We start from the raw sequence: 21,206 nt of genomic DNA on the forward strand, positions 1-21,206 counted from the left end.
GCATCTTTTCGCAAGTTTTTTTACTTTTCCTTAGTACAAAGTAACCCCTTATGTGGCTTAGAAACCCTAGAGTTTTTTGTCGAATACAACTTAATAAAAGGGAAGTGAAGTGTTAGAATAACCCAAATAACCCAAAACACAAGTCATGTGCGAGGCACATGTTACACATGACTTATATTTGATGAAAAACTTAACAGAGTTAAGAAAAGATGACAAATTAATGATTTCGGAAAGTTGGTATGACACATTGCTTAAAATTTTAATTTATATGACAAATTGAAAATTGTGTACAAGTTTATATGACATTTCAAAAAATTTCCCTAATGTCAAATTTATTTTTAATTCATTTTAATTGTGAGTCCCATATTCCACTAATATTTTAACTAATAAATTTTTATTTCAACATTTTTTAATAACAACCATTTAAAAGTCTATTAAAAAAATAACTTTTGACAATAAATACAAAATTTAACATAAGTCTCCAGATCACTACATCAACTTAACTATAATCTTAGAAAATAAATTAATCACGAATTTATCATTCACGAAATTTGAAATTAAATTGCGGTGGCCTTTGTGTAACTTTACTAACTTTGCCGTGCGCATTCATAGAGCGAATAGCGTTTCTCTACTTTGAAAACCTCCCTCTGCTTCTGCGTTACAGAATGGAAGTGGGAAGGTTACCAATCTCAGCATCTCTGAGAGGCAAACTGATATCAGCAGGCTACACCACTTTCGCTTCCCTCTCATCTCTCTCCCCCTCCGACCTTGCTCGAGGTAATCCCTCTCTCCGCTGTAAAATTTCCGTAATTTTTTTCAGTTGGGGTTGAGTCAGATCGATAGGTTGTGGGCGTGCCCGCCGAGTGTTCGACGTAATTACTCTTTGAGTTCTTAGCGCAATACTGCTTCATACTTTCTAGAGATTTTTCCAAGTACCGCTCTCCGCATGTCATAATATAAGTTGAGGAGATGATATATTTTTCTATTACACGGCTAGCGGTGGATGTAAGAAAAAATATTTGGATCTTCACAAACATTTCTTAGAGACATAATAACCTTAAAATTTAAATCATAGTTCTATTATCATAACTTATGGAACAAATAACAATACAAGTTACAAATTATAATAGTCTACGACGAGTTTCAATATTTTGAAAACGTTCCATTATAGCTTCATTTTCAAAGAAAGAAAAATCGTTGCTCTCAATATAAACCATCATGCAATCACTCAATCATTGATCTCCCATTCGGTTACGCAATGGACTTTTCACAATATTTACGACAGAAAAGACCCTCCACTGAAACAGTAACAACCGAAAAAACCAAAGCAATGTAATTAGCATTTCACATGATCACTATTTTTTTATTTCGGCTGTTGGTTTTTTATTTTATTTTATTAAACTATCTTGACCTAAAATGACGTCGTTTTGGTCTAGTAATATTTTAAAAAATATAATAAGAAGAGCACTTTTCTTTTAGTATTTTATCAAATAGTTGGAGGGCATGTATGAAGCTAACTCCAATCTTCAAAGGGGCAGCACCCAAGTTATCCGTGGGCAGGAGTTTGGGGTCAGCTGGCCCCCCTTGCACCTTAGTCCATCCGCCACTGCACATGGCATGTGGAGTACCCGCTTAATTACCATGCACTTTGAAAAATTTCTCGATACTTTCGAGTTTCCATTTTGAAAGGGATATTCTTTGTTGTTATACGGAATGAACCAGTAGGAGTTCAAAGGTTCTTATGAAACAGTGCAGATGGTTCTAAATCCTACAACCGAGCGCAATGACATTCTAGGATTGATATCATATAGCCGAACCCACTTAGTGGGATAAGGTTTTGTTGTTGTTGTATATGGGTTGGATTGGTTCTGGGTGTCACCGCATTTAACAATGTAGTTTTGCAGATTTTTCTCTATGATTGCGTTATAAAGCTTAGTTTGACGATGGATTTTGTGTTACTTTTCTAATAAGCAGTATGTCATATATATATTTTTGGCCCTTTTTGTTTTTTTGATTAAGTTTTGAGATGTGATGGTTGAAGTTTTCTAGCATTCTTTGTTGTTGAACAGATCTGAAAATTCCAGAGAGTGAAGCTCTTGAAATCCTGAAGGCTGCATCACTCGATTGTGGGTTGGACAAACCAGATAAAAGTAATGTTATTGTCAATGGTAATTGTTCCTTTCACCTAGATACACGTTTAAATGTTCTCTTTCAAGATTGTTAAGCAGGAATATACAATTATACAATTAAACAAAGATTTGGCTAATCCTTCATCCAAATCGACAGTTTGACAAATATAACATGTCATGTAAAATGCTATATACTAACTTCTCCATAAACAAGCTTTTCAGTTGTATTTTTTTTTTTGGTTCCAAAGTTAAGTGGAATGTCTTTATCCTTTTGGTCTCCTTTACTGGCCTCATGGCTTCGGTAGGAAGCTCACAAGGGCCAATAAATTGACTTAACTGGTATCATTAACTACAGCTAAGAAGTTGGAGTTGGAGACACTATCTTTCTCTGTAATCAGTGCCTTAAGCCCCATTGTTTAGGGCAATCATATGGTTCTTCCTGTATGATTCCCATGCGGGCAATGTATGATACATTGCACAAGACATGCACTTGTTAAATCTGTCAGCTAAATGTTTTTTTGTCACCTATGGTTGATAGCTGTTTTAGCCATGAAATTGATGTAACTTTTACTTCCATACAGTAACCCTTAGTTAAGACAGGTCTGACAATTACTGGTTTCCTTCTTGCATACCATCACTGAGTCATGTAATACTTTGATTACTTGTCATTTCTTCTCCATTTTTGTTATATTTTTTTTAGATCACGAGTGCAGCAATAATCACCGTGACTTTAGTCTTCATGTAACTATTTTGTGCTTTTGGATTTGTCTGTGTTTGTTTCTGCAACTTCAATCATTAATATTTACAGTACAACTTTTGGTTTCTATCTTAGTTTTTGGAACATTTACTTGAACATAAATCTTATGCCACCATTTTTGTATATTTTAAAAACTGAAGTTCACAAAGCAACTTTGTTCTGTCCCTTTTAGGTGCACAAACTGCTTGGGAAATGCTCCATGAAGAGCAGTCATTTCCACGCATCATTACTTCTTCTTCTGATCTAGATAACATCCTCGGTGGGGGAATTAATTGCAAAGAAGTTACTGAAATTGGTTTGCTATTTTCTTACCCTATTTTGGTGTAATGCATACGCTATGGATGTCCATTTGTATGCCATCCATTTGTATGCTTTTGTCTGCATTCCATATCTATGAGCAGTGAGCAACAAACTGTAGCGAACTTTTATTTGGCCCGGAACTGATTTATTGTATTTTCTTTTTTTCTTTGAAATAAATAGGTGGGCTACCGGGAATTGGTAAAACACAGATGGGGTACATGCTTTCTTCACTCTAATTTTTCATTTCTGTTCACTTCATTAGTTTTCAAGGGAATTGAACGCATACTTTGCTTTCTAGGATTCAACTTGCTGTGAATGTGCAAATTCCAGTTGATTTGGGTGGCCTAGGTGGAAAGGCAGTATATGTCGGTCAGTGTCAACTTTTTGCTGTCTTTATTCTGTGTTTGACAACAATTTCCAGTTGCATCAGGTGTTTAGAATATGGTGCTTGTATGATATGTAGATACAGAAGGCAGCTTTATGGTGGAACGGGCGCTACAAATTGCTAAAGCTTCCATTGTGGAAATGTCAAATTATACTGAGCTTTTGAAGAAGAAAAATCGAGTTTGCCAAGTTGATATTCAGCCGACTGATATCTTGGACAACATATTTTATTTCCGCATCTGCACTTATACAGAGCAAATTGCCCTGATAAATTACTTAGACAAATTCATCTTGGAGCATAAAGATGTAGGTACAGCATTACTATATTGATTTAGATTGTGCATTAATACATCTTAGAGAATCATGCACGCGAGGAAGTTCCTTTGTTTGTATGAGCATTTGTGTGTGTTCTTTTTGTTGATGAGTTAATTAGGCTTCTTGTGAATACTTTTATGCCATGCTTAGTTTTATATTATCTTTTTTACTGGTGTCCATTTGTTATGATTGTATGCATTGTATATTTGTCATCCCTGGAAGTACTAATTTTCTTCCGAATATTTTTCAGGTTAAGATTGTGATTGTTGATAGTGTTACTTTTCACTTCCGCCAAGATTTTGAGGACTTGGCTCTCAGGACTCGGTTACTTGGTGGAATGGCCTTAAAGTTGATGAACCTTGCAAAGAAATATAATCTGGCAGTAAGCATTAGTTTTCGTTCTTGAAAATAATTCTAGACTAGTTTACTCAATTTGAATGCAAGGGAAGAGACGTAAAATTTCAATATTGAATTTCTCTTTCTGTGATAAAACAGCTTCTGTGAACAGTGTCAATATCACTTGACAAGTTTGTTAGGACTTAGGAAGATCTTGGATAGATCTACTATCAGCAACCAGAGCATGGTTGATATATTGACATTAGTATGTCTTGTGTTTCGTAGGTATATATAACTGGCTAATATGTTATTCTGTATTAGTGACTGAGCTACTCATTTGATTGCTATAGTCTCTGTGTGTGCGATATGGCTGTTTAATGCCCATCAATGTCATTGACATAAACCTTATTATGCAGTCAACAGCCTGTGTGATGTGTGAAATCTGCAACACAAAAATATATAAATGCTGTTGTGGCCATGTATATCATATATTACTGTGCTCTTCGGGTCGTACTTTTTGGGGCCATCCTAATTATTTTCTTCTTAATAAACCCCTGGTATTCTTGTTTTATTTAATTTAATTGTTCTTCTCATGCTCCAATCTTTTGCCTCTTGTTTTATGTGGTAGGTTGTCATATTCAATCAAGCAACCACAAAGTATGTTGAAGGTTCATTCCAATTAAGTCTTGCACTCGGTAAGTTATATTCTCGGTTAGTTCCCACCTCCAATTTCAACACTCCGTTTGAATGGTCGATTATTAGTTTTCGTCAACACTTTGCATCTGTGAAAAGTCCCACAGAGCTTTTTGTTTCATTGGTTTCCATTGTCACTTTGCATCCCCGAAAGTTCATGAGAGTTTGTTGTTTGATTATACTGTCTAGGGGATAGCTGGTCGCATTGTTGCACCAATCGAGTCATATTGCATTGGAATGGTGATGAACGAAATGCGTACCTAGACAAGTCACCTTCTCTCCGATCAGCATCAGCTCCATTTTCTGTGACCAGTGAAGGAATTAGGAACTCTGCTTCAAACCATAAGCGGATCAAATTAATGTGAGATTTCAAATTGGACGAGGTTTGTTCATTCGTTTGTGTTTTTCGTTCTTCTTTGAGTAAAATGGTCATTACTTAATTTATTCCGACAGTTATTAGAGATGAGATAAGAGACGGTTATTAGAAACTGTAAAATGATGGTACCATAACTGCAAATGATTGTAAAAGGAACAATATCGCTTTTCATGAAACACTGAAATCTATATTGCCGTATGGCCCCCAAACGCGGAAGGTTCTTGAGTACTGGTTGCATACATCGGGTGATGAGGCAGATTTTTCCGTATACTTTGCAGTGCCTTCACTATTTGGCGGAAAACATAGCCGCTATGTAGTGAAGTTTTATTTATATTAGATCGTTACGTTTTTATGGTACTGCCAAATCTCAATATTTACGGTAAGTACGTCAATGACAATAACCCGTTGATGTATATGTCTCACAATGTATCAACAGTTGGCTAACGGTTCTCATCATGTCAAGGCAACTTTGTGAGGGTTGTCGGTAGTTACTGCTTGAACACAAGATGTGTGTTCCAAACTACTAGAGTTATGCCCATGCTCTAGAAAGAGACAAGTGAAAAACTGGGGAGTCGGTGGCGGATGCACGGAGGGGCAAGAGGGGTCACTTGACCTCCTGAATATCCAAGTTCTCTCATGGAAGAAAATTGAATGACCCCTGGCAGGTTGAAGCTTTGCTTGTGGCATGGAGAGTGCCACCGGGCGTTTGAAGAGTTGCCCCTTACAAGCTTGAAAGGCTGGGATGGGTTGTGATTCCAATAAATAAAGAGTTCCAGTTCAGAGGCTCCAAAAATTTTGGTATCCAACCTGCTACATTCAATATTCGAATTTAAGACTTATCATTTATAAGTAAAAAGGAATAAGACAATACTAATACTAAATTATATTTTTTAAACTGAATTAATTAATTTTGTTTAAATACAATGACCACGTGTGTAGAGTAGCAGTAGCAACAGCCAAGTGCTGCTTAATATTTTATTTTTTATAAGAAAATATGGGTTATTCTTCTTCACCTCCTATTCAATTCAATGTCGCTACATCATGTGCTGACATTATATATTTTGAAATAAAAAGATAAGATTATAATATAAGAAAAAGTTAGCATTGTCAAACATAAGATAATGTAAGAGTTGCAAATTTTGAACCGTGGAGGGAGTGGGGGGCATTGAATTTTGAAAGGCAAATCTTCAACTCAAAGGAAATAAAAAATTAAAAAAATAAGAAGTTATGTTTGGCTACTTAATACTACGATCAAGTAGTATTTCTATTCACTTGCAAGTGAAAGGTCTTATATTCAATTCTCGTTAAAAATGAATTTGAATCACATTATTGCAAAATTAAGTCTACTCTATAAAAAAAAGTAAGATGTCATGTTTGTTTGTTATTGATCTGAAAACACCATCTGGTCTGATATATCTCCCTCCTCACCAAACTCTTTCATCTTCCTTACTCTCCCAACAACCCCCCACCAATATTCACTCACCAACCTCCATTTCATACCATACCATGCTTTTGTTTTTTACCAAACAAGGACAAGCTCTACTATATCTTGATCATATCATTCAAAAACTCAATTGCTCACATTCTCCTTTCCTGTTAAAATAAAATGTTGCCAATGTCTCACTCATTTACTCACAAAATAAAATCCCCAAATAATTTGTTACCGTAAAAATCCTAGCCATCGGACAAACCAATGTGCTACATTCCTCCATCTATGTAACAAGCTGGAGCAATCATAAAAAATTAATTTCCCGACTTTTATATTTATTATTTAAAAAAAAATCAGTTGATGGTTTTGTCATTGAAGTCTATTTTTTGGGGGCTAAAAAAGCTTTCAGAGGCATTTCAGCCCCTCTCTAACCATCATTGTGCGATTCACCAGTGCAAAAAATCGAACACAAGACAAGACCTATAAAATACAAATTTAGAATTCATCTCTAACTACCGAACCACCACGGTTACGAAATTTAAATTTGAAAAATACAAAAACAAATAAACAAATATTGTCAATTAATTTGCTTGTAGATGGTGTAAAAAAATGGAAGGCAGAGCATTTTCCCAAGTCCTACCCTCAGTCAACGGCAGAGATTGGATCTCCCCTAAATCTGACGGTCAGCCCATCACTCTACCTGTCCTCTTGTGTAGACGGGAAGCTCAAAGGCCCAGCTCTCCTGCCTGATAAAACCAAAGAACCTCCAACAGCTCTCAGAGACTCTCTTTCTTTCTCTCTGAGCCATAGCCAGAACCACATAGCAGCAGCAGAAGCCATGACTTCGTCTACTTCCGTAACTCTGTCCCAGGCCCTCCTGGCCCGAGCCATTTCCCACCACGGCTCCAACTCCACCTCCGACCGTGTCTCCCTCTCCGCCACCCTCACGCTCCCCTCTTTCGCCGGCCTGAAATCTACATCTTTGTCGTCATCGCCGTCCTCTTCCCGCCCCTCACGCCGCCGGCTCGGTGCGAACCGGCCTGTCCGGGCCGCCGCGGTCGAGACTCTGGACAAGACCACAGAGACGTCGTTGGTGGAGAAGTCGGTGAACACGATCCGGTTCTTGGCGATTGACGCTGTGGAGAAGGCCAATTCGGGTCACCCTGGTTTGCCCATGGGATGTGCTCCGATGGGTCATATTCTCTACGACGAAATCATGAGGTACAACCCCAAGAACCCCTACTGGTTCAACCGTGACCGGTTCGTGTTGTCTGCTGGACACGGTTGTATGTTGCAGTATGCTCTGCTCCACCTTGCTGGATACGACAGTGTCAAGGTGGGTTTTTTTCTGCTTCATTTTTCTGGGTGTCGTGAGTTTTGTGTGTTTGATTTGAAAATGGATTTGGGTTTTGTGAATTTGGATTGGAATTTGGTGTTTTTGGTGGAGAATTGGATCACTGCTGGAGAAATGTTTGAGCTTTGAGCTTAATTTTCTGATACTCTCTCTCTCTAGCTTTCTCTCTCTATACACACTTACACTAGATTTGGTTCTGCAAGTTTGTTGTATTGCATGTATGTTTAGCATTTCCTTCTGCTTTTACTGAATGAGTGTATGATTATCGTTAGCTTTGTTAATGATCCTATTGATTTCGTACAATTGACTGAATGTTGGTTGTGAACTGGTGATTTGAATTTTAAATCCACGAGTAGGAGGAAGATTTGAAGAGTTTCCGTCAATGGGGAAGCAAGACCCCTGGACACCCTGAGAACTTTGAGACACCCGGTGTTGAAGTCACAACCGGTTAGGTTTTTATTAAGTAGTTCTGATTTTGATGGTTAATTTGATTACTCTTATTAAAAGAAAACAATTAATAGCTTCAGGTGGTATTCTTATGATTATTTTCATTTTATGCAGGTCCTTTGGGGCAGGGTATTGCAAATGCTGTTGGTTTGGCCCTTGCTGAGAAGCACTTGGCTGCTCGTTACAACAAGCCTGACAGTGAGATCATCGACCACTACACGTAAGATAGCTACCTTAACGTTTGAACACTTGTTTTTTACCTTCTGCTGTTTTGATGTAAATCTTTAGCTTCGGTTTTGCTTAGCAGTTTTGGTGTTGTTTCAATGCAGATATTGTATATTGGGTGATGGTTGTCAAATGGAGGGTATTTCAAATGAAGTTGCTTCTCTTGCGGGGCATTGGGGACTTGGGAAGCTGATAGCCTTCTATGATGACAACCACATTTCCATTGATGGAGATACTGAGATTGCATTCACCGAAAGTGTTGACACTCGTTTTGAGGGTCTTGGGTGGCACGTTATCTGGGTGAAGAATGGAAACACTGGGTATGATGAGATTCGAGCTGCCATTAAAGAAGCAAAGGCTGTCACAGACAAACCCACATTGATTAAGGTCAGATATTTGCTGCATTCTTTTTAGATTCTTGAGTACAGTTCATTTGGATGTGATAGGATGGAAAATCATTATTGTATTAAGTGTATTTATTCACTCAAAAAGTCTAATATTTTGTGATAATTATATAACAAGTCAACCAATTTTGTCATTAAATCTCAGTAAGAGGGTATGCTACTTGTTTTATAGGATGATTTAAAATGCCTTTTAGAGTTCAAAGGGAATTTGGTTTATCCAATATGTATTCTGGTATCATCTGCTGAAAGTGTTTTTTTCCCTTTCCCAGAACATGTCTATTTGCCAGGGTTCATTTTTATTTGATATTAACCAATGTCGTGTTGAACCTTTGCATTTTTTTAGGTGACAACAACCATTGGTTTTGGATCCCCAAACAAAGCAAATTCATACAGTGTTCATGGTGCTGCACTTGGTTCCAAGGAAGTTGATGCTACCAGGAAGAACCTGGGATGGCCATATGAGCCTTTCCATGTGCCAGACGATGTTAAAAGGTTAGGATCATTCCATTTTAATTTATATCTTTAATTAGTCTGTTAGCATTAGTTACAGATCATCTTGTCTGTTTTTATCTTAGTCACTGGAGCCGCCATACCACTGAAGGTGCTGCACTTGAAGCTGAATGGAATGCCAAGTTTGCAGAATATGAGAAGAAGTACGTGGAGGAAGCTGCAGAGCTGAACTCCATCATTAAGGGTGAGCTCCCTGCTGGTTGGGAAAAAGCACTACCGGTGAGTAGAACTGTCTTTAACTGCGCATCTTAGCTTATTTAAATATTTTATATGTGAGTTATTTGGAAATGTGCGCAAACATGTTGGGGAAAACATTCTGGATGGCATTGATATCACGCCCTTTTTTTAGGGCTCTGCATTTGGTTGCTGTCTAGTGTGTGTGTTGGGGGGGGGGGGGGTGGAACTAACTTTTTTTGATAAAACAATTTCATATATTAACGTGTCTGTTTAAGATTGCATATGAAAGTCATCGTATAAGGTCTCTTGGTTGCAATTTTCCAGACTTACACCCCGGAGACCCCAGCTGATGCTACCCGAAATTTATCTCAAGCAAACCTTAATGCCCTTTCGAAGGTTCTCCCTGGCCTTATTGGAGGAAGTGCAGATCTTGCTTCCTCTAACATGACTTTACTGAAAAGTTTTGGAGACTTCCAGAAGAATACCCCAGAAGAGCGCAATGTAAGGTTTGGTGTAAGAGAGCATGGGATGGGAGCCATCTGCAACGGGATTGCCCTTCACAGCCCTGGCCTGATTCCATATTGTGCCACTTTCTTTGTTTTCACTGACTATATGAGAGCTGCCATAAGGATCTCTGCCTTGTCAGAGGCTGGAGTTATCTATGTTATGACCCACGATTCAATTGGGCTTGGAGAAGATGGACCAACCCATCAACCGATTGAGCACTTGGCAAGTTTCCGGGCAATGCCCAACATTTTGATGCTCCGCCCAGCTGATGGGAATGAGACTGCTGGGGCCTACAGAGTTGCAGTCCTCAACAGGAAGAGACCATCTATCCTTGCCCTTTCTCGACAAAAGTTGCCCAATCTTCCTGGAACTTCCATTGAGGGAGTCGAGAAGGGAGGCTACACAATATCAGACAACTCTTCTGGTAACAAGCCAGATGTTATTTTGATGGCAACGGGATCCGAGTTGGAAATTGTTGCCAAAGCTGGCGATGAGCTCAGAAAGGAAGGGAAGACTGTTAGAGTTGTCTCCTTTGTTTCTTGGGAACTCTTTGATGACCAATCAGATGCCTACAAGGAAAGTGTCTTGCCGGCTGCGGTAACAGCCAGGGTTAGCCTTGAGGCTGGATCAACATTTGGGTGGCACAAGATTGTTGGAAGCAAAGGAAAGGCAATTGGAATAGATAAATTTGGGGCAAGTGCACCAGCTGGAAAAATATACAAGGAGTACGGCATCACCGTTGAGGCAGTTGTTGTAGCAGCAAAAGAAGTTAGCAGCTAGGTAACTCGTTGTTTTGCAGATTTCGTTTTGGTTGGAGATCATCATCAGGGTAAGGAGGCCATATTCTTGTGATTTATTTCGCGGGTACGGTCCCTTTTGTTTCAATAATAAAAACATTATTTTTCGCTTCTTCACTTTGTAACTTTCGAAAAGAATTGGGATTGTCTCACACTTGGGGCCGGAAATTTACTAGACCAAAGAAACACTTAGATGTTTGTCTCCAATCTCCATCATAAAAGTGGTTTTGTGAGTATTCTTAACTGGATTGGATAGGAACAACGTTTAGAATATCGAGATCGGTGGAAGCATCAATATGCAAATTTGTGAAAATTTCGACGGATATATTGAATATCGATGTCAATAATGGTTGCTTTTGATGAAAATGAAGGAAATTTAAAATGAAACTTTAGGATTGTAAAAACTGAATAGGACTGAATAATGGATATTTGTTTCAAGCCATTCAAAAAGCAGCAGGGTCATATCCATTGACATTTCTGATGACCTTCCAATAAGTTACGTCTAATAATAGAAATATATGAGGAGGGTCATACCATACCTATCCATATTGTTTGTCTTTATCTCTAATTTTCTAGTTCAAACACCAAAAGCTTAATTGATATAATTAATTATAAACGTAAATGCGCTGTGAGAATTCCAGCATATTCATTTTTCACCTATTCTGCGTATTCTCTTCACAATAATACTCGCATTCCTCTGCTACATAATGAGCTCACTTTCTCCATTTTCAAATAACATATTTCACAATCATAATCGTTTCATTCCTTAATTTTTATTTGAAAATCTCCTCTACAAAAGATCATTCATATCCGATATCGTTTAGTCATCCAAATGTATCAAATAAATAAAGAAATTGTTACTGGCACTCTAAAAATCTCATTTTATGCTCTAAATTTTAAAGGGGTGAAGTGCCGATTTAATCTCTGAAATATCACCTCAGTGAAAATTAGGTATCTGAATTATTTTTTCGATAAAATAACTCTCTAAATTCATTAAAATTGCTAATTTCATCCCTATTATTATATTCAAAGTTATTTTATCAAAATTTTCATCAACTTAAATCATTTTACACACTTTTGAGTGTAATACCGTCATTTTCTTATCTATAAGCCCTTAACATTTCATATAGGTTGTGAATCTAACGTCTACTTTACCCCCAAAAGTTCACTCCATACACTATTTCTTTTGAAAAAATTACCAATCTACTCTCCAATATGTATCACATGCAAATAACGTGACTTAAATTGACAAAAAATTGAATACAGTAGCTTTAAATATAAAATTAGGGATGCAATTAGGAAATTTTTATAATTCAATGACTGATTTTTTCTAAAAAAAATAATTTAAAAACTTAATTTTCACTCAAATGATAATTTAAAATTTAAATTGGCAATTCATCCCAAGAAAAATCCCTAGCGAGGATCCTTTTCCCCATAATGCAAAACACAGTTTTTTATTTATAGTGTGTCAAATACCAAATTAGCCCTTTTACTGTAATTTTTCCTTTTCCAGCAGCCACCAGTGCGGATCCTGCCAATGAGAAATTTTTTATTGTGATTTTAACATGAGTGGTATATTACATATTTTTATATAAATGATGATAAATTTTATTTTTTAAGTTATTAACATTTTAACACACATATTTCATCATTTGTATAATAAAACAATTACTTGGTATGCCTGTCATACTGAAAAATATCTCGGTGCCAATCCTACTAGTGCACAAATCCTTTAAAAAAAAAAGAGTAAATAATAAATACTTCAAAATCCCTTTTATTTTCCTGATAAAAAAGGCAAGAGTGCGCCATTTAAAGCACAACGTACAACCCTTCAAAGCGCAAAGACAAGACACCTACCACTCTTTTCTGAGCTTTCTCAATTTTGTCTTTTAAATTTCTGGTGTCAGAAAATGGTTGGTGAATTGTTAGCAAGAGAGTCCATCAATCCCTACCTACTCCCATTCCCACCAAAACCCCCAGCTTTCCCTTCCGCCAAGCTTCCACAATTTTAAGAGACACCGATTCAGACAACTCTCAAAAGAGAGTTTTTAGAGAGAGAAAGAAGAGAAGAGAGAGATGGCCCAGGTGAGCAAAATCTGCAGTAATGGAGCTCAAAGCATCAACTTTTTTCCCAATGTTTCCAAACCCCAAATACCCAAATCCTCAAATTTGCACCCATTGAAGTCACATTTTCTGGGTTCCTCAAATTCTTTGAGTTTGAAGCTGAAATATGGGTTTGTTGGCAGTTTTACGGTCGGTAAATTCAGGGTCGATCCCCTTAGAATTGCAGCTTCAGTTGCCACGGCAGAGAAGCCGTCGACAGTTCCGGAGATTGTGCTGCAACCCATCGAAGAAATCTCCGGCACCATAAAGTTGCCGGGTTCCAAGTCGTTGTCGAATCGGATTCTGCTTATTGCTGCTCTCTCTGAGGTATGTAAAGATTGATGTAAGCTTTGTGTGATTAGTGCAGTTGTGATTTGTAAGCTTTGTTTGGTTGCTGAAAGGTTTGGGGGAACAAATTGGGGAGATTTTTATGGATTTTGGTTCTGGGTTTTATGATTTCGAGGATTTAGTTTTCTGTTAGATTACAGATTAGAAAAGAATTATACCTTGGCAGAAAAGAGATTGACTAAAACGATTGAAAGTTAGTGAACACTGAGCATTTTGGTATCTGAAATGTACTCGAGGAGATCAAATGAGTTCATGAATGTTTCGATTCACTAATTAGATGTGGTTCTGTTTGGTTGATAAAAATTCGACAAAGAAATTCAGTTATTGGAATGATGTTATCAGAGGCGCATTTTAAAGAGAATGAAATATATCGTTCCGTTGAGTGATTGATGAGACTTCCTTTCACTTCATACATGTTTTTTGAGATTTCTTTGCATGGCAAAACATCCCGGTAACTATTGTTTTTATGCTATTGTTCAGGGAACAACTGTTGTTGACAACTTATTAGATAGTGATGATATTCATTATATGCTTGGTGCATTGAAAACCCTTGGGCTGAATGTTGAAGAGGACAAGGTAAACAAGCGAGCAGTTGTGGAGGGTTGTGGTGGTCGGTTTCCTTTGAGTAATGAATCAGTAGATGAAGTTCAACTATTCCTTGGAAATGCTGGAACAGCAATGCGGCCATTGACTGCTGCAATTGTTGCTGCTGGTGGACATGCTAGGTTTGTCCGATTTCCATATTGACTAGAAGTGTGATTCCTTCCCCCCATCCCGTTCATTTTTGTTTCCACCACATTGTGCAGTACCCAAATCTTTGATGTTAAATGTTTTTAGTAACCTTGAAATATGGTTTTATAGCACAAACTGATATTGCACTTTAAAAGGTTTTCCTGTAATATTGAATCTGTTTCAGGTATGTACTTGATGGGGTGCCTCGAATGAGGGAGAGACCAATCGGAGACTTGGTTGATGGTCTTAAGCAGCTTGGTGCGGATGCTGATTGTTTTCTTGGAACAAACTGCCCTCCTGTCCGTGTGATTGGAAAGGGAGGCCTTCCAGGGGGGAAGGTGTGGTTTGCATTATCTTGTACATTAATGGTAGTTGTGTAATGCCCGCGGTTCTGATGAACTTGATCAATTGAATCCACACTTTATTTGTTGTTTTCAGGTGAAGCTCTCTGGATCAATTAGTAGTCAGTACTTGACTGCTTTGCTTATGGCAGCTCCTTTGGCTCTTGGAGATGTTGAGATTGATATCATTGATAAACTAATTTCCATTCCGTATGTGGAAATGACTTTGAAGTTGATGGAATGCTTTGGGGTCTCAGTGGAACACAGTGATAGCTGGGATCGGTTTTTGATCCGAGGAGGTCAAAAGTACAAGTATGTTTTATTTGATATATAGCTGAACCACTACGTGAAATATGATTGCATTGAGTGTAACAAAATGAATAAATATATCTGTTAGGTCTCCTGGAAATGCATTTGTCGAAGGTGATGCTTCAAGTGCTAGTTACTTTCTAGCTGGTGCTGCTGTCACTGGTGGGACTGTCACTGTTGAAGGCTGTGGGACAAGCAGTTTACAGGTATTTTTCTGCAACCACATCTTTTCTTATTATGTTCACTTCCCAGTCTATGAATGATAGATTTTCAGATTGATGGGGAATACTTTTTCCCAATCGTAATTACGGGTTACAAGTTATATTAATTTATAACCTTTGCAGCATTGATTGGATGGTTTTTGAAAAAGAGTTATCAACTTTGAGAAAATATGACATCTTACAACTTTTTTGGTTTTTTCTTAATCAAGGGAGATGTAAAGTTTGCCGAAGTTCTTGAAAAGATGGGTGCTAAAGTTACCTGGACAGAGAATTCTGTTACACTTACTGGACCTCGACGACTTTCTGCCGGAGGCAAACACTTGAAAGCTGTTGATGTTAACATGAACAAAATGCCAGATGTTGCCATGACTCTTGCCGTAGTTGCTCTTTTTGCCGATGGCCCAACTGCCATAAGAGATGGTACGGTCTAATCTTTTTGCTGTGAATGACTTGCGCATAATATTTTTGTTGTTAATAGACAATAAGGGAAAAGGGTGGGTGGAGTCCGTAAATAGACAAGTAACAAATCAATCTCTTGGTTAATGGATCCATGCTAAAACATAGAGGCTCCTCCGGTGAGAATAAAGTAGAAAAATCTTTTTTGTAACAGTTGTTAGAAGTGAGCATGAATATGTTCCGGGTTGAGGCCTTTGTTGACACATACATCATTCAAGATTAATCTTTTTGCGTATCCGAACAGAGTGCTTATGGTTTTAAACTCCTGCATGTTATTCAAAAACTACTTGTGAAAAACTCTCTCAGACCCGCCTTTGACTTCTTGGGTTCTTATTCATCAGTGGCAAGCTGGAGAGTGAAGGAGACGGAAAGGATGATTGCCATTTGCACTGAACTAAGAAAGGTTAGTTTTTAGTTGCTTTCCTCGCACTTGATATTCATACACCTGCGTATTGCTTCCCTAACATTTGTTGGAGTTAATTCTCCAGCTGGGAGCAACTGTTGAAGAAGGACCAGATTACTGCATAATCACACCGCCAGAAAAATTAAACGTGACAGCAATAGACACGTATGATGACCACCGAATGGCCATGGCTTTCTCTCTTGCTGCCTGTGGAGACGTTCCAGTTACTATCAAGGATCCTGGTTGTACACGAAAAACATTCCCCGATTACTTTGAAGTCCTTGGGAGGTTCACCAAGCATTGAACAACAGTTATAAGATGTGTATCTGTAGATAGGGAGAGAGGGAGAGAGGGAGAGAGAGAGAGAGAGGGATATCTTTGTGCCTCTACAACCAAAGCAGTGCAGATGGAAGCCGCCCCTTTTTAGATCTCTCTTTATTCCCCTGTAATTTTGGATGATTTTATATTTGCAGGTTGAGCTCATTATTGTTTCTAAGGTTTGTGATCTGATTTGTACTCAATAATAGTGATTTATGACTTGGTTCTTTGGACCAAAGTCTACACATGTTTATGGAACGACTAGTTGTCTACTTTATTTGCCCCATTTTGCTCGCTTTGTTGTCGTCGAGTATTTGGTGCAAAGAATTGCGTCGCATGCTAATTTTCAGCGCAATTCTGCCACTTCCGTTGAAGAGTCTTTCTTTACATGATGCCGTGTTTGCATTTCTTCGAGCTTTGTCTGAGTTCCATATTGAACTACAAGTGTGATTCTTTAGCCCATTTGATGGATCCTATTATCCAATATTTTGTTAGCAATTTCGGACATTATATCTGTCCCAAGATTGCACAGGAGACGACATAGTCTCTTCTGATCACTAAATCTTAAGTTATCTCACTTTTCCCACCCTTCTCGATGGCAATCCCGAATACACGCCCAAAATATACAGAAACACAAGCTTTGAAAATTAATGTGTGGAAACACAAACAGGAAACAAATCGGATGCTTTGCTCTCTGATCAGTAGTGTATGCTTGACTTCTTCAGTTCTTTGCTTATGGTGGCTCCTTTGGCTCTTGGAAACATCGAAATTGAGATTATGGTGGCTCCTTTGGTTTCTGGTCCTTTTGTGGAGATGACTGTGACGGTGATGAAACGCTTTGGTGTCACAGCGCAACATAGTGATACTTGTTTGGATTTCTTTTCGTCCGAGGAGGTCAAAAGTACGTGTTATTCAATATATAGTCGAACCACTGTGAAGTTTGCTCAAGTTCTTGAAAAGATGGGTGCTAAAGTTAACTGGACAGAGAATATTGTCACCGTTGCAGGACCTCAACGACATTCATCCACAAGTTCTTGAAAACACTTGAAAGCTAATGACGTTGCGTCAACATGAGTCTCGCTGCAGTTGCTCTTTTCACGGACGGATCAACTGCCGGTAAGAGATGGTATGGTCTAGTCCAATTATTGATATGGTATATCTAAGGTTTCCATTCCATTGGCACTACACCAAAACAATTTCTATTTCTTTAAACAAAGACATGAACCGTGAACGTAATGCACCTCGGTTGAAACCCTTGTTGATTGTTATATACGATTAAACGTTTAATATTTTGGTTACCAGAACAAAGCGTCGCGATTTTTAAAAAATATGCATGTTCGGAAATGCCATTTGAAAAATTTCCCTACAAGGCCTGCCTTGACCTGTTGAGTTTGTATTCTTCAGTGGGAAGCTGGAGAGTGAAGGAGACAGACAGTTGAAGAAGGTTCAGATTACTGTGCGATCATACCGGAAAAACTAAATGCCACAGCAATGGACACGTACAACGACCACAGAATGGGCATGGCATTTTCCCTGCTGCCTGTGGAGATGTTCCCTGATACTTTCAAGTTCCTTGGGAAGTTTGCGAAGCATTGAACAATGCAGTGCACACGTAGTTTTGGATGTCTACATTTTTAAGTTGAGCTCGTTAGTGTTTCTAGGATTGTATCTTATTCTGCCTCAATGCCTCAATAATAATGAATATCAATTTGGTTCTTGGATCTGCTGATACTTTTTTTTTTTTTTTTTCCAGAAAAGCAGTAGTGGGGCAGTCTCGTGTTCAACTTTTGGGTATGAATGAATGTTCTTAATCAATTGAGCAACAAGCTCCTTATAGTCTACAAACTACCCTTTTCTTTTTTGATACAAGAGACGATTGGGAAAGTTGAGTCTTGTGTTTGAGTCCCGAGTGTGTGAATGAATGCTTTTAAACAATTAAGTTACAATACAAGCTCCTTACAATTTGCAAACCACCCTTTCCCTATTTATTTTAAATTATACAGGCACACTTAGGGATGGGCAATGGTTATGGTGGACGGGTAACCGCGGTTATTTACCCATAACCGTTTATACTCATACCCACATAACCGTTTACCCGTTGGGTAATTTCCTAAACGGTTATACCCATACCCATAACCGTTTATAAACGATTAACCATACCCATTTAACCATAACCGTATACCCGTTTATCCATACCCCGTATACCCGTTTACCCGCTTATCCATTTTTTAACCCATTAACCCCTTTTTGCGCCTATTTACATATTTTTTTAACCGTAACCGTATACAACTCCATTAATTGAAATAATAAAGATGAACCATAGTTTTAAGGGAACTTTAACGAAAAGCTCCCGGTACTATTCATTTTAACGAAAAACCACATTTTTACACTAAAAAGTCAATCCTGATACTATTCACTTTATCCTTTATTTTGTCCTTATCATTAAAACTCAAAGTTTTCAAGCCATTTTCATTAGTTTTTCTTAGTTTTAATTAATCAAGGTAATATAATATATTTGCTAATAATTTATTTTTTACTAACAAAATACCTCTCATTACTGGAGCAAGCATATTAGAAAGAAAATTCATGTATTTTCGACGTATTTTTCTTCTATACCCAAGCAAGTATTCAATTATAACATCCATATGATTACAAAGTAAAGCTTCTAAAAACTCAATGTAGTCATTATCTTGAATACTAGATGATTCAAAGCTCCAAAATATTTCAAAACTAAACACTTTTGAACACTAATGCTTTAAGCACATTCAATCACAAAGTCTCATCGACTCGTTGTCACCAAAAGAGGTCTACAAAAGAAATGTATAAATTGAATTAGTATCCCAAAAGAAATATTTTTAACCAGAGGTGTTGGCATATAGAAGGAAATATGTACGAAGGATAAAAAAGGACAGCTATAAGAGAACGCATTAAGTAAGGTATAACTAGTGAATGTGACCTCAGATTATACATCTTATTCGTACCACAGGTCCACAACCGGTTCCCATGGCAGCAATTTAAAAGTGAATTAAACATACCAATCAGATTCATCACCTAGCCACTATGATGCACATCACCATTCTAGCCCAAAATGTCAAATCTATGGTAAGATGACAAGCTTTTGATAGCAGCGAGGAGAAAGAGACAAGCGAGGAGAGATGAGCGGTGGAAATGAGAGGGAGTAGCGAGGAGAGGGAGACAAACGGCGGACGGAGTCTAGTCCTGGCCTCTTGGCGGAGAGAACGAACAAGTTACAGTCTTACAAATTAGGTTTTTTGTTTTTTTTTTTTTAATTTTATATATTTATTAAAATAAATGGGTAAACAGGTAACCGTTATAACTGCGGTTACCCATAAGCATTTAATATCTAAACGGTTACTTATAACCGTAACCGAGAACCGAGAAATTTAAATGGGCGGATAATCGGGGTTACTCATAACTGATGGGTATTTGCCCATCCCTAGGCACACTAGAGAAACAAACTCTTGTGTCTTGACTCTCAAGTGCATAGTTGAATATTTTAACTATTTTAGCTATAAGCTCCTCACAACTTGCAAACTATCCTTTCTTCTTTTTGTTCAAGCGACACTAGTGGAAACAAAGTCTCATGTTTGACTCTTGAAGATAGGAACGAATATTTTTAATCAGCTGAACTTGTTTTACAAATCCTTTTTTTAGGTACATTTTTATGGAAATGGATCATTTTCGGATTCCTTCCACCAAATCCATCAAGTCAAGGGATCCGGGCCCTTGAAATTTGATCTAACGGTTAAAGTTATTATAACTTTTAAAGGGGGCCCTTGTTTTTAACTATTAGATCAAATTTCAAAGACCTGGATCCCTTAGCTTGGTGAATTTGGTGGTAGGGATCTGGAGATGATCTATTTCCCCTTTTTATGGGACAGATGCCATTAGATACGTTTTAGGGAAACTCAACTGATAGTCCACCCAAAAGCACATTTTCGTCTGGCCCTGCATAGTACATAGGTTTGTAGGAGGAAAAGAGATTTTGTTTGGATTTCTTCCATCAAATCTACCAAATCTTTCAATTCGGGCCCTTGAAATTTGATCAAACAGCTAAAGTTATTATAACTTTTAAAGGAGCCTTTGTTTTTAGTCGTTAGATCAAATTTTAAAGGTTCGAATTAATGGATTTGGTGGATTTGATGGAAGGGATTCGGAGATGATCCCTTTCCGACTTAGGAACACCATCCTGGATCCAGAGTAGGGCATGGCTGCAATATACTTTAATGGCGTGTTTACCAATCGGGGTTGGGATGGAATGAAAGGGAATCATTCTCGATTGAAAGAATTCCAGTGTTTACTCAACATTTTGGGAATGAAAACATGTTGGGGTCCACTAGAAAATAGGAATTCAATTCCAGAATTTAGAGAATTTGGAGGAAATGGATTATTGAGATGGAGGTCGTAATCCCACTCTAGGTGAAAGCCTCCATCCAAAATCATACTTTCCTACCCAAAATACCCTTAAAATACTTCAACACCTAGCCCTCCATCGGTTTTTCTCTCTCGCCAACTCCCTTACAACTTCAACACCCGGACCCCTCCATCTACACGTGCACTGTACCAGATTGAACTTTGAAGCTACCGTCAGAAGCTCGTCTGTGCTTGCACCATTGCAGGAATCCAAGGTTCTGACAAACTATTCTCGAATCTGACGTTCTAACCCACACCGAGATTTCCCTGAAATCTAACTCGCATCGACGAAGGAGTAGGAAACAAAGAGAGGAAGGAGGAGATGAAAAAAGGGGAAAAAAATCAAAGGAAGGAGGAGATGAAAAAAAGGAAAAATAATCAAAGAAGAAAATGCGGTTGTA

The 21,206-nt window shown here is 38.0% G+C and overlaps 4 protein-coding genes across 8 annotated transcripts; all 4 read left to right on the top strand.

Annotated features, from left to right (window-relative positions):
* Positions 1–544: 544 nt before the first annotated feature.
* On the top strand, positions 545–5,499 carry LOC126630839 (DNA repair protein RAD51 homolog 3-like). Of its 5 annotated transcripts, none has more exons than XM_050301049.1 (9): positions 545–777; positions 2,070–2,168; positions 3,059–3,145; positions 3,367–3,400; positions 3,485–3,555; positions 3,656–3,876; positions 4,136–4,267; positions 4,850–4,916; positions 5,104–5,499. In XM_050301049.1, the coding sequence occupies exons 1-9, from the start codon at positions 666–668 to the stop codon at positions 5,277–5,279; spliced, it is 999 nt and encodes a 332-aa protein (XP_050157006.1). In that variant the 5' UTR covers positions 545–665; the 3' UTR covers positions 5,280–5,499. The 5 variants fall into 5 exon arrangements, with proteins under 5 accessions (XP_050157006.1, XP_050157004.1, XP_050157005.1 ...); XM_050301047.1 differs by having other exon boundaries at positions 547–777; positions 3,059–3,181; XM_050301048.1 differs by having other exon boundaries at positions 549–777; positions 3,650–3,876.
* A 1,953-nt stretch (positions 5,500–7,452) lies between these two features.
* On the top strand, positions 7,453–11,338 carry LOC126628800 (transketolase, chloroplastic-like). The gene is made up of 7 exons (XM_050298636.1): positions 7,453–8,055; positions 8,430–8,520; positions 8,635–8,740; positions 8,850–9,132; positions 9,493–9,641; positions 9,725–9,878; positions 10,161–11,338. Exons 1-7 carry the CDS (start codon positions 7,558–7,560, stop codon positions 11,121–11,123), a joined length of 2,244 nt encoding a protein of 747 aa, XP_050154593.1. The 5' UTR covers positions 7,453–7,557; the 3' UTR covers positions 11,124–11,338.
* Positions 11,339–12,968: 1,630 nt separating this feature from the next.
* On the top strand, positions 12,969–16,643 carry LOC126629365 (3-phosphoshikimate 1-carboxyvinyltransferase 2-like). The gene is made up of 8 exons (XM_050299388.1): positions 12,969–13,570; positions 14,072–14,316; positions 14,508–14,661; positions 14,762–14,976; positions 15,062–15,179; positions 15,404–15,614; positions 15,992–16,053; positions 16,139–16,643. Exons 1-8 carry the CDS (start codon positions 13,217–13,219, stop codon positions 16,355–16,357), a joined length of 1,578 nt encoding a protein of 525 aa, XP_050155345.1. The 5' UTR covers positions 12,969–13,216; the 3' UTR covers positions 16,358–16,643.
* A 436-nt stretch (positions 16,644–17,079) lies between these two features.
* LOC126630118 (3-phosphoshikimate 1-carboxyvinyltransferase, chloroplastic-like) lies at positions 17,080–17,409 on the top strand. Its single transcript, XM_050300264.1, has one exon. It carries the CDS (start codon positions 17,080–17,082, stop codon positions 17,407–17,409), a length of 330 nt encoding a protein of 109 aa, XP_050156221.1.
* The last annotated feature ends 3,797 nt before the right edge of the window (positions 17,410–21,206 follow it).

This window comes from Malus sylvestris, chromosome 7 (assembly GCF_916048215.2).
Source record: "Malus sylvestris chromosome 7, drMalSylv7.2, whole genome shotgun sequence".
Lineage (NCBI taxonomy): Eukaryota > Viridiplantae > Streptophyta > Magnoliopsida > Rosales > Rosaceae > Malus > Malus sylvestris.